The sequence below is a fragment of the Sycon ciliatum genome, chromosome 2 (genome assembly GCF_964019385.1).
Source record: "Sycon ciliatum chromosome 2, ocSycCili1.1, whole genome shotgun sequence".
Lineage (NCBI taxonomy): Eukaryota > Metazoa > Porifera > Calcarea > Leucosolenida > Sycettidae > Sycon > Sycon ciliatum.
This window is the reverse complement of record NC_088644.1, coordinates 8,911,273-8,927,378: the sequence shown is the minus strand read 5'-3', so window position 1 is coordinate 8,927,378 and position 16,106 is coordinate 8,911,273. Positions and strand designations below refer to the sequence as shown.

At 46.7% G+C, this 16,106-nt stretch overlaps 2 protein-coding genes across 2 annotated transcripts in view; both read left to right on the top strand.

The window, feature by feature from the left end:
• The window catches only part of LOC135808540 (uncharacterized), a 249,824-nt gene that overhangs the window by 78,813 nt on the left and 154,905 nt on the right, over window positions 1-16,106 (top strand). The gene's annotated exons all lie outside the window — the stretch shown is intronic.
• The window catches only part of LOC135808539 (uncharacterized), a 29,561-nt gene continuing 23,092 nt past the window's right edge, over window positions 9,638-16,106 (top strand). Inside the window, exons 1-3 of the mRNA XM_065321742.1 lie at window positions 9,638-9,885; window positions 12,699-12,743; window positions 15,250-15,414. Of these exons, the coding sequence (XP_065177814.1) occupies window positions 15,315-15,414 (100 nt within the window). The 5' untranslated portion in view covers window positions 9,638-9,885; window positions 12,699-12,743; window positions 15,250-15,314. The remainder of the gene's footprint in view (window positions 9,886-12,698; window positions 12,744-15,249; window positions 15,415-16,106) is intronic.

Here is a 16,106-nt window from a genome sequence, read left to right as displayed (position 1 = left end):
AAATAACGCCTGGCTGGCAGGGAAGCACTATCCTAATCATGCAGAATGCTACATTTCTATTGCAACACGTAGAAACTAGCAATACAACTGTGGCTGCCAATTAAATAGCAATTTTATGAAAAACGGTCCAGGTAGGTTTTCAGCGGAATAATAGCGTTTCCTGCTTCATCCATCAAGTATTCCTCCGGCTCCCAGGTGGCATCTCGGTAGCCCTTCCATTTCACTAGGTACTGCGTGCGCCGTCCTCTCTTCTTGTGCGACAACACCTTTTCGACAATGTACCGCGTATGGCCATCCGCATCGGTTAGGGGTGGAGGTGCCGGCTGAGTACGGCCCGGTATCTCATTGCCATGGTACAGCTTGAGGGCAGCAATATTGAACACTGGATGGGCCCGAATGATTCTTGGAAGAGCTAATCTGTACGCATTCGGGGCCACTTTCTTCTGCACCTTGAACGGCCCATACCACTTGAGCCTTAATTTGTGTGAAGGCCTGTCTCGTTCCTCGGGCGTCAGCAGGAAGTCCCTGAAGACCAACACCTCATCCCCCTCCTTCAGGGCGTCCTCCACCCGTCCTCGATCCGCATACAATGATTGCCGGGCCTGCGCCGCCACGATGGCATCCTGTGCCTCACGTAGTGCCTCTACGCGGCCATCCAGCCATGACAGCGGACCATTCGTGTCCATGCCAGCTCCAGCTTTCTGCTTCGTCAATAAGCTCGAGGGAGTAACTGGATGGCATCCATGGTTGAGGAAAAATGGCGTGTTACCTGTTGACGCTTGATCGGCATTGTTGATCGCAAACTCACATAGCGATAGGAGTTCATCCCAATTGTTTTGCCTATGGTTGACGAAAGCTCTTAGCGTATCCTCAATGACACGGTTCACACGCTCAGTCATGCCATCGGTCTGCGGGTGGTTGGCCGTGCTCATTTTTAGCTCCACGCCAAGAATACTGAAAACCTCCTTGAAGAACGCCGACGTGAATCGCGGATCTCGATCACAAACTATCGTTTTGCTCAAGCCATGGGCAGCAAACACATGATCCACGTACAATCGGGCTGCCTCCTTAGAGTCAACATGAACAGTCGTCGGGATCAGGTGCACATACTTCGTCAGACGGTCCACAAAGGTTAGAATGGCGCTATGTCCTCGGCAGGTCAGCGGCAGTGCCATGATGAAATCCATGCTGATGTCTGTCCAGGGCTGTTCGGGGACTGGAAGGGACTGCAACAGTCCTGCCTTGGTCTGGCTACCCTTTACGCGTTGGCACCGGTCGCAAGATTTAACGAAGTCCTTCACAGTACTTCTCATGCCTGGCCAATAGAAGTATCTGCTCAGCTTCAGGTAGGTCCTGTCTCTCCCCGGATGGCCGGCCGTCAGGCAATCATGATTCTGTTTGAGCAGTTGCAGCCGTACCGGACCGCGAGGAATGCAGAGGCGAGCATCGCCCGATGTTACTAGGTACAGCCTCCGGTCCACACTGTTCCAGACGTATCGCTCATGCATGGCGTCTTCGCTGCAAGCCATCAAGCGCTTGATTACTGGCGAAAGCCCTGGGTCACTATCATACCCTGCTGAGATCTGATTCGAAATTCCTTGATTCACATCCAGAGAGAACTCGATTCCATTCAGTTCCAAGTCTGGTCGACGTGACAACGGGTCTGCTATGTTACACTTCCCTGGCTTGTGATGTACCGTGTAGTCATAGTCGGCCAGGAATTCAATCCATCGAGCCTCTCTCTTGGTTAAGTTTGGTTAGGTCCTGAGGTAGACAACTCCCATGTTGTCGGTGTAGAGTTGAAAGTGGCGAAATAGGTAGACTCGCCAGCACTGCAGGGCGTACACTACAGCCAAAGTTTCTCGCTCGGCGGCCGTGTAATTCCGTTCGGCAGAAGACAGCTTTCGGCTCACGTAAGCCACAGGATGCCAAGACTGGTCCTCTGCTTGCTGCGTTAAGACTCCTGCCACAGCAAAGTCACTTGCGTCAGTCTCAACGCGGAAATCCTGACTGACGTTTGCTAGTCGCAACACTGGTGCATCCAGCAGAGCAGACTTCAATCGCTCAAATGCCTCCTGTCGAGTCTGATTCCACTCGAAGCGCACATGTTTCCCTGTCAGTTCCTCCAGGGGTTTGGAGATGGCCGAGAAATGGTTAATGAACCTTCGAAAGTAATTAGCGAATCCCAGAAACTGTCTTACGTGCGTGACCGTCGTCGGGACAGGCCAGTTATGCACGGCCTTGATCTTCTCTGGATCTGGAGAAATGCATTGGCCGTCTATCCGGTGCCCAAGAAACAGAACGTCTGTCCGGCCGAATTCACATTTAGACGGTTTGCAATATAGCTCATTCCTCATGAGGGCGTTTAAGATGGTTCTGACATGATCGAGGTGCTCCTCCCATGATTTGCTGAATATGAGGATATCGTCTAGAAACACCACAACGAATTTACGCAGGTATGGCTGGAGGACACTGTTCATCAAGGTTTGGAATGTTGCCGGGGCATTTGTTAGGCCGAAACCCATCACTGTGAACTGAAAGTGACCGAATGGGGTATTTATTGCTGTCTTCGGAATATCTGTTTCTTCTATTCGAATCTGATTGTAACCGGACCTCAGACCTAGCTTGGTGAAATACGCACTGCCTCGGACGGTATCAAAGAGGTCGTCAATATTCGGTAGGCATGCCTTGTTCTTAATGGTTATGCGGTTTAGCTCACGCCAGTCGCATACCATTCGAAGTGTTCCATCCGCCTTCTTTACGAAGAACACAGGGGCTCCGTATGGGGATTTGCTGGGCTGGATGAATCCTCTACGGAGCAGCTCGGTGAGCTGAGCTTGAAGCTCATCCATCTCTGGTTTTGGTAAACGATATGCTGCACGAGATGGCGGTTTAGCTCCTTCTTCCGTTTTTATCTCGTGATCTGCGCCTCTTCTGGGTGGCAGCTTGTTTGGAAGCTCATCGGGAAAGACGTCCCCGAACTCCTTCAGCAGGTCCTTGAAATCCTTCTGATCCTCCCTACCCGGACTATCCACCGTCTGTGGCTCGTCCGGATCTGCTGTCACATACGCTAGGATTCCTTCTGCGCCACCTCTCATTGCATGCCTAGCCTGCTTCCCTGAGATGAGGAACGTCTCGATCGGTGGGTTGGATTTGTCCGTGCCATCACTTTCACTCGGTTGACAGATGATGGATCCACCCTCCAGCTTGATTTCATTGGTACGAAAATTGATCTGTGGGTTCGTCCGGGTCAGCCATGGCTTGCCGAGGATCACGTCATACCGCGTCATAGGGAATACTAGGACCCTGTTGGTGCTCGCTAAAGTCACCGACTACGGTCTTCAAGCTGTCCGTTTTCGTAATAGGCTGTGAGCGGACCGATCCATCAGCAAGTGTGACGTTCAGGACGTCGCTACCGGTTGTTGTGGAGATGTTGTGATTCTTGACAAGGTCAGTTGAAATGAAGTCGTGGGTTGACCCAGAATCCAGTAGCATGGTAACGCGACGTCCATTTATCTTGCCCTGGACGCGCATTAGGTCGTGTTCGTTGTCGGCGGAAATGCTCCCTGTGCTGGCGGTTACTTCATTAGGCCGGCCAACAGTATCAGGTGACGAATGCTTGACAGGCGAGGCTTGAATTTCGGTCTCCTCGAGGCGTGGTTCCTCATTTGCTAAGGGGCTGAATTTGTTCTGAACTTTGATTCGTGGCCTATTCCTGGGTGCTCTCGTGTTCGCCAGTAGTCGCACTCCCTTCCTTACTGGCGTCCATCGTTTAAAGAAGGCTTGCTTGTGGCGTTCCTCCCTCCTTCTGGACAGAATCTGGCAATATGGCCGGGTTTCCTGCAGGTGAAACACAGCCTTGAACGACCCTCTGGCTCCCTGGTTTCTCTCCCACCGGATGGTGTTGGTTGGCTTGACCAGGGTCCAGGCTGGCGCCTCTGATGCCCTGGTGCGCGCACTGCCTTGGCGTAGCTTGCTTGGGCTAGCCGCATCGACTGGTCTGCTGAGACCGCAGCTCGTATGGCTTGGGCCAAATGTTGCGGATGCTCCCTAAGTACCTCACCGCTTAGGCCCTGAGCCAGCCCACGCGTGAACAAGATAGCTCTGGAGTGGTCATCAAGCTCGGGAACTTGTAAGCTAAGCCGCGAATATTTGTTCATGTATTCGTCAAGAGTCTCATCTTGGTGAAGAGCGAATAAGTCGATGCGTGCCTGTTCCCTGTCATAAACCGGGCCGTACACTTCTCCCAGCTTGCTCTTCAGGTCTGGCCAGTCGGAAAACAGCGTGTTTGCCTCCTGAGAGGCGATAAACCAAAGACGAGCGTTGCCCTCCAGAAAACTCGCCGCGTAGCTCAAGCGCTCCTCCGCGTTGTCCAGCTGCAGGGACTTAATGGCGAGTTCGATGGCGAAGGCCCACTCCTTGAACTCTCTTGTATCTCCACGAAACACAGGCGGAGACTTAACATGGCGCATGCGTGGCCTCTCTCCGCTGGGAGCTTGAGCACGTCTTGGCGTTTGATCTGATCCATCGCACTGACCGAGTGCGATAAGGTGATTCAGACGCTTCTGAATCTCGAATATACCGTAAGCGACTAATGCGGCCACTGCGCATAGCCCGAACATGACGAAAAGAAAAACCATCCTCTTGCTACCAGTGTAACAGTCCAACGAACTTCAGTAGTCATTCTTGGAATAAGCAATGATCCTTGCCATAATGCATTCTTATATACATGAACAAGCAATGATGGACATAACACCTAACAGCAGCAGCGTGATAATAGCAGGTGATAAGTGTATCCTATTCCTAGTGTTAGTAGTAACAGTGAATCTGTTACAGTCTGCCTGATTGTAGCGCCAGACAGTCCTGGAGGTAGCTTGCTTAGCATAAGGGGTGAGATAAAAGTCGGCAAGAACAACCCCATGGTCAGAGCGACCAAGTGGCGCTTTGACAGTGGTGTCGATAGAAACGGGTATGTTGGAGAGGATGAGGTCCAGGGTGTTCAGACCCCTAGTCGGCTGCAAGACATGCTGGTGGAGTTGATGATCAGAACACAATTCTTCCAAGGCCTCTCCAGCTAAGCCTGGGCGGATAATGCTACCATTATATGTAGCATTATAGTGTGCGATTTGCAACGAGCATTGTGCTAGCATTATAACACTACATTTCCGCAAAAGTGGCATTATACTAAAAAAAATGGCTCTTATTTCTGCGAAAACCAGACTTAGGGTGAAAATCATTTTTGGAGAAAAATGATGTTTTGTAAAAAAAGGTTGTGTCGTGTGGACGCTCGAGTGCAGTGAAGTGGAACCAAAGTCAAGAGAATCTCGCTTGTTTGAAGAAGTAGCAGTCATGGCAGGAAGGTTTTCAGCAGTCAGGGAAGTCAAAGGGCTTCCGGTAGAATATTCCCTGCTACTCCTCTAGTCACAACGAAGAGTTTTTGAGCTGATCGAACGGATTCCATCTCCTACACTCAGGGTTGGCGAAATTTCTGCGCTAGCTGCTGCCTGCGGAAAATGGTGAAAAAATTGTCTCCAGTGAGAGTCGTGATGGCGATAGCGAGGAGAACCTGGACGACATCGATCCAGCCAATCGAATTACGAAGATACTAGCTGTTTCTGGGCCTCACGCAAAGGGAACACGCGCAGCAGAGCTCATACGTTTGCAGCAAGTTCACCAGGAAAAAGGCTTGAAGCGCAGTGTGAAAACTGTTTTGAATTGAAGTCCTTGGCGATGAAGTCCTACTGAATGCCAGGCGAATGAGCGCGCAGATCAAGAGGCCTCCATAGTCTTTCCTCGCTGGACAGCTAGCTGCAAGGGATTGTATGGAGCAATAGCAGCATAAAATTAGCATCATGATCATGATTTTCTAGCATTTTCCATACCGTCTACATAGAACCACGAAGCATGCACAATACTGCCCAAACCAAGCCATTTTCCATACTTACTACTGGTGAATTGCTGGCATTACAGAGGAACAGCAGCATTGCAAGTAGCATTATGATACAGTTTTTCTGGCATTGCCATTAGCATTATACCGCAAAATAACTAACATTATCCGCCCAGGCCTACCTCCAGCTACAGTTGTTTTGCTGCTGCAGAGCCAAGTCTCATGATGGACATTAAAGGGAAACTGAACGCCAAAAATAAGTATGGCTTATCCGAAGGAGAATTGGGCACTGATGAGCTATGTCTCGAGCCGATCACCAGCTCCAACACCAGCTGCCTGCATCTGCCCCGCTGGCACTGAAGCGCTCGTTCCCACACTGCAGCATCAGCGATTGGAACTCCCTCCCTGCCGCTCTCCTATCCCAGCCTCCCCACAGCAAGAGAATGCAATCATTCAAAACGAATGTTTACCGCCATCTTCGCAGCACAAACTGGCTCTGGGCAGTCGATTCCCTATGAATAGTATGATGCTAAGACAGTTTCTCCCCCCCCCCCCCCCCCCAATCGCTCGTGTTAAGCCTTGGGTTTTTGCATCTTTCTCACCTGTACAGCTCTATCTTCTTCTTTTTTCATTGTTTTTGGTGCGTGTTTTTGGCCGTGACGCCGAGACCTCAGGTCGGCAGAGTCATCAATGCCCCACCATCACTGCTGCGTCTCGGTGTAGCGCCTGCTCATTATAGTTGTCACGTTTGTCCTAGTCTCCGTACCATTGTCTTTCCTTATTCTTTTCGAGCTGGTTATGTGAACGTAGTAAAAAAAAAAAAAAAAAAAAATCCCGGGGCGGACGAGATGGTGATGGGTAGTCCGCAAAACTCCGCGGACATGACTGTACACTATGCTTGTTACGAAGTCATGACGTCTGGATCTTAGCAGCTATGACTGTGCAGGCTATGGGTATTGCTCTAATAATTAAACAAATTGAGGTATAGTTAATTTTCTGTAATCATCGGATTGAAGGAGAGCTGGAGCTACGGGAGAAATGAGCTGATTAAGAGAATTCGCAGCCAATTTGTGACATTAGACTGTAGTACTAGACTGTTTTCACAGCCATTTTTGCTCTCTCGACTGTTTTCACAGCCATTTTTGCTCGTTTTTCTTCCGGTGCTGTTGAGGTTGCACTCGTAATAATTATTATTGTGTTTATTTTGCCCATACAAGAGGCTTGGTTGCGTTGAAAATTTTTTTATGAGAATTCGCAGGGTTAGGGTGACATCGGTTGGACGAGTATGACGATTACGAAGACAGTTGAACATGACAGTTTTCAGGTAAGGAAAAAATCTTTCAAAGCAAAAGAAGTCAACTAATGAATAGAAGAAGTAATTTTTTCTCTTTTCCAGGTTGATCTCTAGTATGCATGGACACCTTGGTATGGGGATACTCATGTATTTTGTTGTACTTATGGCCACTTGCAAGTACGAAAAAGGCACAATTTTCCGAACTTTGAGGCTCCATAAGCACGACAAAGTGAATATGTATCCCCGCGTGCCAAAGCATAATAATTATGAGGATTTTGCGAGCATAATGCGAGAATCCATGAAAGCATAATTCCATGATATCGCGGCATAATCCGCCAGTGGCCCGGTGCCTACCTGGCATGGGGGAAACATGGATGGAGTGAATGGGATTCCGGTCTTTGACCACTTTGTGGTGGGTCTGATCTACTCACCTGAGCTCCCACCACTTAGGAGCTGCATCTGCGCCTTGATCCTAGAGGGTGGCGGCGTTCCTATGGATGCAGAAAACTCGGCTTTCAGCCGAGTCTCCTGCAAACCGTGAATTGTTTTAAGCAGGCAAATATTCCTGCCTCATGATTTCACTCCTTGAGTTATGGCTACATTGACTGCTTATATTTGACTCCTTTTTAGGGATTGAACACCTGGTTTGGCTAGTCGTGATAAATCTAATATTGACTTCGTACTTGGTCAATATAGAAAATATAATCTCGTAAAAGACCTCGGCTTCACCTCGGTCTTTTTACTAGTGACCTTTATTTCTTATTATTGACTCAGTCAATATTAGATAATTACTACAAGTAGGCATTTGCGGATAATAAAAGTAAAAGTAAAAAAGTAAATTATCGTGTCCGTTCCCGAAGGGAACTCACGACGGCCGCTAACACCCGGTAAACCCCGGTAAACCCTAGCGGCAGATGCAGCGCCTAACGGTGGGGGTGAGTGGGTAAGTCTCACAACCACTGGCACAAGTGCCAAGAACGACCCCATTAGCTGCATCCATGTACCCCTTGTGCCTGGCCACAAGTTCCCAGTTGACTGTGGGTAGCAGCACGGCTGGAAAAATACCAGCAGAAAAATTGGCAGAATTCGGTACTTTTTCTGGTAAGTTTCATGCATGTTTGATATTATGGATAAAGAAATGGAGCAGAATTCGAGGAATTGCCCGCCATAAGGTTTGTATGGTTCTGCCAATTTCACAGCTTTTCGAGCAGAATCTGCCACCTTTTCGAGCATTATCCGCCAATGCCTAACTACAAGATCATGGCTGTACATCATCAATTTTGTACAACCATTTAATACATGATTGTACTGATGTAGATCTACTACAGTACATGTAGACTCTACATAGCCAGGCACTACAACGTTTGTACATGATTGTACTAGTCTTGGAGTACGGGTTTACTCACAAGCCAGGCACTACTGTCGCGGACATGGAAATCCAGTCGCTTGACCGGGGCCGGCGCCCTCAGCGCGTAGATCTACAGAACGTAAGTCGTTGCATGCAGTGCACAATCATGTTGATCCTGGACCAGCAGCTAGCAGCGCATACATGCTACGGCTGCATGGCCAGCGCCCTGTGGCCGCTAGACGTGCGACCGGATTTCCATGTCTACGACAGTAGTAGTACTGCTACATGTACGTACTACTGTTAGATTGACAGGCTGACAGCATGAAACCATGTACGTACTAGTAGCATTGTTACTATATGAGCAGACCAGCGATAGACCAGACTTCGCCACGTGTGCGGTCTTGCAAAGACAGTAAGATCGCCTGTCTAGTAAAAATGCCCTTGCAGCTATTAATAGTATAAGGCCAAACTAAAGAAGGTGTGTGGTTCGACTCACCCGACCGACCGTACAATTTCAGCCCGACCGTAACTTTTTTTCGGCGGGCTGTCGTGTGACTGACGTAGATCTACGTGGACTGAACACGTCCACGTCTACGTGCTGTGCGGCGTGAGTCTGCGGACGCAGGCGGCTCCTTTTGGACTTGACTTGTAGTTGTACTGCAGTGCAGTGCAGTGAGTGGTACGACTGCTGCCTTGTGCTGGTAGTAGTAGAGTCTACTCGATACGCGTATACAGTGTATTTACATGTACTAAAAAATATATTAAAAAAAAAAAAATCCGCCCGCCCGCCCGTAAAAAAAATGTCCATGTTAGTCGAACCACACACCTTCTTTAGTTTGGCCTAATGCCTAATTTTATTTTATGGATACGCGCGACATTGACAGGTGGAAGCTAAGAGACTGACACATATTATGTGAGTGTCACGAGGAACAGTGAAAAGTACGTTGCCGTGTGAGGTGCGGTTGTGAGAACAACTGAGTCAGAGCATCTTGCCGCACGCTGACTGCTGGGATCGCACACGTACACAAACACACGCTGCATGCATGAAACAAGCAGTCCAGCGCTACGCAGCACGAGCCAACATTTCGTGGCTGACAAATCAAATATTGCGAGTTTTTGCTCGCTCTCTGAGTCCGAGCTAAATGACTTCCATCGTGCCTTCGTTACAACGACAACTCGTCGCTGAGGATGCGGTACTCCCTCAAATAGGATTACGATTTACTTGACTTTCGGACGCCACCCTGTGTGCTGTTGATGGGTTTTCAGCTTTGTGGCTGCAGTCACGGCCTAACTGTTCTTCGTACAATTTGGGGATTCCAGACAAACAGTTGACGGCGCTTTGCAAACTGCCCTCAGGTAAGGCCACGCAGTGTCGCAGGGTTTGTGTGATGACTTCTAACGACCCAGTCTCTTTCCGTGGTTGGGTCACCCTCACAGTCACATCCGTGTATTGGCTGTACTCTTAGGCTGTGTTCACATGAGAATTTTCAACCCGGGTCGAGTTCAGCCGGGGTTCTGCGGGTTGAAAGTCTGTACGATAGTCCTGTATGGTCACGTGAATACTTTCGCGCAAAATTTGCATGTGCAGTGCTATTCAAACCTGGCGCGAGATACGCACAGACGTACGTTAGTACAATTTCTCGCCCCGGGTTGATTTCAACCCTCCCCCAATCTCGCCCCGGGTTGATTTCAACCCTCCCCTTGGGGGCGATATTTCAACCCGGGTCAAGCGCAATGCGTCATGTAAACGCGCCATTCATTTTGTGTACATGGTGGGTTGAAATCTGACAACCTACGTCTCAACACATCACCAAATTTGTCTAATACCGTACTGCGCAGGTCTCGGAGCCATAGTGCTGCTGGTACACACATGGACGAGAATGCAGCAATGGAAGACAAGACACTAAACGAAATGCTTGCGGGTATAAAGCTGCGGTGTACCAATATGTGCATGATGTGGACAATTTTGCACAGGCATTATTACCCAATGTCATCCGGTTCAGACAGATTTTTTCTATGATGATCCTGTGTGATCAGGCTACTTTTTTAAAGCAGCCTTGTTTGGCGACTCCTCCACCAGAAAACGCATGAGGGAGCTACTATGTGGATCATTTTCTACTATCATGATTTGTTTGAGTTTCTTGTCAAAGAGACAAATTTCTATACCATACAGTATCTGGCAATGCATGATTTCAGTCCGATGGAATCCAGTGACAATTACATCATGCAGATGATGGTGTTCATCAGTCTCCAGTTACTGAGTAGCTAGCTGGCTTTGAGAACCACATGCAGCTTTCTCAGGTCAACTGACCCAGCCATATACTTTCCCTGTATGCTAGTCTTGTCCAAACAAATGCAGTTTGCAAATTGCTTGCGTATCATGCATGCGCATTTCAGAGTATTACACTGATGCTGAACCAAGCATGTACTTTGCTAATACATTTTTTACAACGTTTTCTTTCTGTTTACATAGCACAGGGTCGCGAGTACGAATATACACAGCTTCCAGCTTCCAGGAAGCTTCCAGCTTCCAGCTTCCTGGTTTAGTGTTATTCGTTGCGCACGTTTCTTCAAGCAATTGCAGGTGTTGGAAGCTGTGTATATTCGTACTCGTGACCCTGTGCTATGTAAACGGAAAGAAAACGTTGTATCACTTACACTCTTCAAGTAATACACACGCACCATTACATTCATTCACACAGTATCACATTCATCTGTATTCACACATTGCAAAGGTGCAAACTTCGCTTTTTGTACTTGCTGGCTGCTGTATTTCTACCTGAAACCATTTTAGCTACATGTATATAAGTGTGTGTTTTATTTATTACATTTTTATGTGACGCCGTTCCACTGATGAAAGTCACAAGAAAACGTTATGGAACTTAACTTTCTTCATTTTTGCTGTTGTTATGAGTGCACAATTTATCTTAACGTTATTTATTGCCATAAAAAATTCTAGTATATTATTAGTATCGTTCTTCCTAATGGCTAATGTTGGTTTGAGAGGAGGTCAAATGACACGAGTCACACGACCTCAACGCACTAGTAGTACAAGTACTAAAGTAGAGAGCTCGGGCGGTCATGCTTGCAGCAACATCATTCGTTCGTAAACGCACTTTGCAACAACGTTTGGTAGATTTTTATCGATTCTCATTGGAACCCTCCAAAATCGGCGAAAAGGTTAGCGATTTTTCGATAATCTCGTTTTAGGCGAATTTTTGGTCGGCCGATTTGGGGAAAGCCTACTTACAGCAGCATGAACAACATAAAATGTGCGCTCATGCAAAGAGCATTTTCTAGTCAAATGTATCAACGGGATTTTCTAATGGAAATATAAGGTGAAACAACAATAGGATTGACACTCTAGAGTCAAGAAAGAATACAAAAGCGAAAAATTCAAGTGAAGATAACGCAATGCTACACCCGGTTGCTAGAAAGATAGCCAGGTGAGAGTAATTTCAAAATTGGACTTGACGGAGAATTAGGAAATTAGACGCCACATGCCTCGTACTGCAGTTAAGTCCAAATTTGAAATTGCAATCTGTGTTTACTCACAATGGACATAGTTTGATGCCCTCCAATGATATCAAGCGAATGGCCGAGGGCCCTCTTGAGTGGTGTGAGTTGCTAGTATGATCCAAGCCAGATATTGGTGGATCGAAGAAGGATTTGCCATCACTGTGGATAAAAGGCACACTGTAGGTCAGATGGTTAGAGCATTGCTCGCGAATAGCAAGGTGAGAGTAAGATAATATTATGGGATTCAGCAAGCATAGCAAGTTACAATGTGAGGTGTAATGTGAAACTGCATTTTGTAAATTGGCAAGCCTGTACATCTGTTATAGTTATCTGGACTTTCTTCACCTGCTCCCAGCCCAGCCCTGTGCCATCTCCACACTTATATAACTAAGGTGACGAGATAACTGCGTTTAGAAGAAGATTCAATGCAAGACGACTACTTACAAGATACGGACACACAACTAGACATGACAAACTCATGACAAAGACTGCTTTTCACACCACAGCAACACGCGCATACACCGACACCACGTACACAAAATAACCATTACTACAACACATCTATCTAAAATAAGTACTTAAATGCAATATTTCCGAATGATGTGCTACTTTCGGACTTGTATTCTCTTTTCAATATGTCTATTATCTAGATTCTACTTTGTTTCACCATTGCCTTCAATCACAAGATTCCATTGGTAAGTGACAGGAAAACGTTCTGAAATCAACCTTTGTTCTGATGATTCACTGTCTGCACTTCGTGGCACATAATGAAAAATGCAAATACAAGGAAGTAGTAGTAGTAGTTTGCTAATAATATTGGATTTTCCTGTTCATTTGATTTGATTTTTCCTATTTGCTTGACTGTGTTGAGTCCGAAGAAGGACGACTGACGACATCTTCTCCAGACATTACAACGGACAACGGGAACAAGTTATTGGGAACGACATTTATTATAGACGACGAGACAAGAGACCAAGACGAACGAACGACTACGTTGAAGAGTGAGATTATTGTAGAGAGCGAGATTATTGGAGAGAGCAAGATTATTGAAGAGAGCGAGATCGACTGAGAAACAACGCAATATAAAGGGCCTGGGTAGCTATGGCAAACATGGACGCGCAAGTAGCTACCCAGGCCAACGGAACGAAAGGTGAGTATGACGTAGTACGGGTGCATGCAGGCCGGCCAGCTTAGGAAAGAGTGTAGGTAAGATTGTACGGAAGGAGGCACCTAACATACCTCCCCTGAGCAAAAAAAGAACCACGACTTCGCGGAAAATAATAAGACGAAGAGAAAAATGGAGATAAAAAATGACTGAGGAAAAACACACACACACACTGCACGCGTGCACGGATCTCACAAAAGTGTTTACTATCATGCATTACAGTTCCTGTACTTCTCTAAGTCTAAAGGTATACTTGTACGCATAACCCAACAAGAAACTAGACGTGACGAGGAACCTACCGATACTGCTTGCATGGCTAAAAATAGCGTAGTTGCACTTCTGCTAAACATTAAAAATTAGAGTGTGGCTCGTCATGATCAGACCTCCAATTTACTAATATTTTATGAGGAACACACGCGAGCACACACACTACAAAAAACACAAAATAAAATAAACCGAAAATAAATTTGACGACGAAGGACGGATGAAAAAGAAAGAGAGAAATAAAGAAAGTAACTGACCTGCATGACTTGGACGAGACGAGGTTGACATAGAAGAGATGAGGTTGGAGATGAGACGAGGTTGGCGACGAGACGAGATTGACATGACGAGACGAATGCCGGGCGGTAGAAGACAACTGGGCATGGGTTGATCTCAGGGTCGTGGGTCGATCAATAGTCGGGCGCCAATGTTGAGTCCGAAGAAGGACGACTGACGACATCTTCTCCAGACATTACAACGGACAACGGGAACAAGTTATTGGGAACGACAATTATTATAGACTGCGAGACAAGAGACCAAGACGAACGAATGATTACGTTGAAGAGTGAGATTATTGAAGAGAGCGAGATTATTGGAGAGAGCAAGATTATTGAAGAGAGCGAGATCGACTGAGAAACAACGCAATATAAAGGGCCTGGGTAGCTATGGCAAACATGGACGCGCAAGTAGCTACCCAGGCCAACGGAACGAAAGGTGAGTATGACGTAGTACGGGTGCATGCAGGCCGGCCAGCTTATGAAAGGTTGTAGGTAAGATTGTACGGGAGGAGGCACCTAACAACTGGATTTGTCACCATTGCCTTCTTTGCTTTCGCTTTTCGAATTCTTCATTCCGACACCCAGTTTGTTTTCAAACTAAGGCAAAATTCTCATGAAATAGTAGAAGTAGTAGAATATATTGCTTCAAGTATTTTGATAGGGAAGGCTCTACAGACGTTGCCGTCTTGTTACAGGGAACACTTAGTGCTCTTTACAGAGCAAAACAAAAGCGGATAGATGCTCAACTTGACGACACAAGACAGGCAGATTATTCCACCTATCAGCGCGAAGTAAGGGTGAAACCAACCACAGATCGAGACTAAAGATGCAAATTAAAGAGAGAAGAAGTAAAAGAAGGAAAAAGAAGAAAGAATCATTCTCTCAAACTTGTGAAAAAGAAGGAAGAAATTATATTTAGAGCATTACTTTCGAAGAGCATTCTTGAAAGCGGAAAGTATCTCAGCACAACGAATACTATAGGTAAGGGAGTGCCAAAAGCGATAATTATGACATAAACAATGGTGAGTTAAGAACTAAAGAAAAACGAGGAACAGGCAAAGATACTTGATTTCGAGTAGGTCTATGACACTGGAACCAGTCATACTTTCCCAAGTGTTGGGGAATTCGTTTAGCATACATTTTATGAGCAAGGGTACATAAATGGGCTTGGCTGCGCTCACAGAGCGGAGATAAGGTGGTCCGAGCATATAATTGCCATTAATTGGGCACAGCTAAATAACTGGAGCAGTCCAAATATCCGTTTGAAAGTCTTTCTATGATTTGTTCCAAGTTTAGTGGACAAAGTTGAATTTAGACCACACCATGCAGTGTCGGCGTAGTCGAACAGAGGCAAAATGTAGCAACGGTACAAAAGGACTTTACAACTATCAGGGAGGTGGGAATAGTTGGAAGTGAGTGTTCCAAGCGCGGATCACACACATTATGTTATTCATTGCTATAACATTGTCACTTCTTTTATGTTTCTACACACTACAGCCAGTGACGGCATCCTCCCAGAACCATAATTATCTGGCCCATCTCTTGGGAAGAAGAAGGCGAATATGGTTCTAGTCTCCACCAGACGTGTAACTTTTCTGCTGCTGTGCCTGAGCATTATGCTCTGTGCTCATGCACAATTACCTGGTGGTGGACCACTTGAAGGTGAGATGCTATGGATATAATCCTAATTGCATAAGGAGGTAAAGCAAAGCGTAACACTGTATCCATTACAACTCAGACTGAGACTAGGATGTTACCCGTATGTATAGTTCTATTTCATAAGCCAACAACGAGGAAGTCACTTCAAGGACTCGCAAGACAGAACAACAACAAATGGGCAAGGCAGCACAGGTTGGCCTGCGTGCATGCAGAGTCCTAGTGACGTCTTGGTGACGTCAACACATAAGAGATGTACATGGATATCACATCCCTCCAACCCTAGATGAAACAAAGACTAAGTAAACAATAACAAAATTTAACAAATCACTTGTAGAAACAGTAACACAAGACATGGCGAAATATAGCTGTAAACACATAAATAAGACAGCAGATCTATCTCTGAGTAGATATGATAGAACTGTTACAAGTTCAAACGGACGGGCGCCTAAACAGCTCTAGTTGAGTGACTCATGAATAGCAGGAGTCGACCCAGCTGACTGCGACTCTGGAAGCGTGACTGATTCCGGTGCTGGAGGAACTGGTGAGGCAGATACGACTGTTGGCACAGAATCAACTGAAGGCTGTAGTTCGGTTGCGTCTGAATCCGGCACAGATGATGTCGACACTGGACGGTTCAGAGGTTGACGAGATGGAACAGCAGCTGGACATGCGGTCGTTGCCTGTTCTGGCGCAGC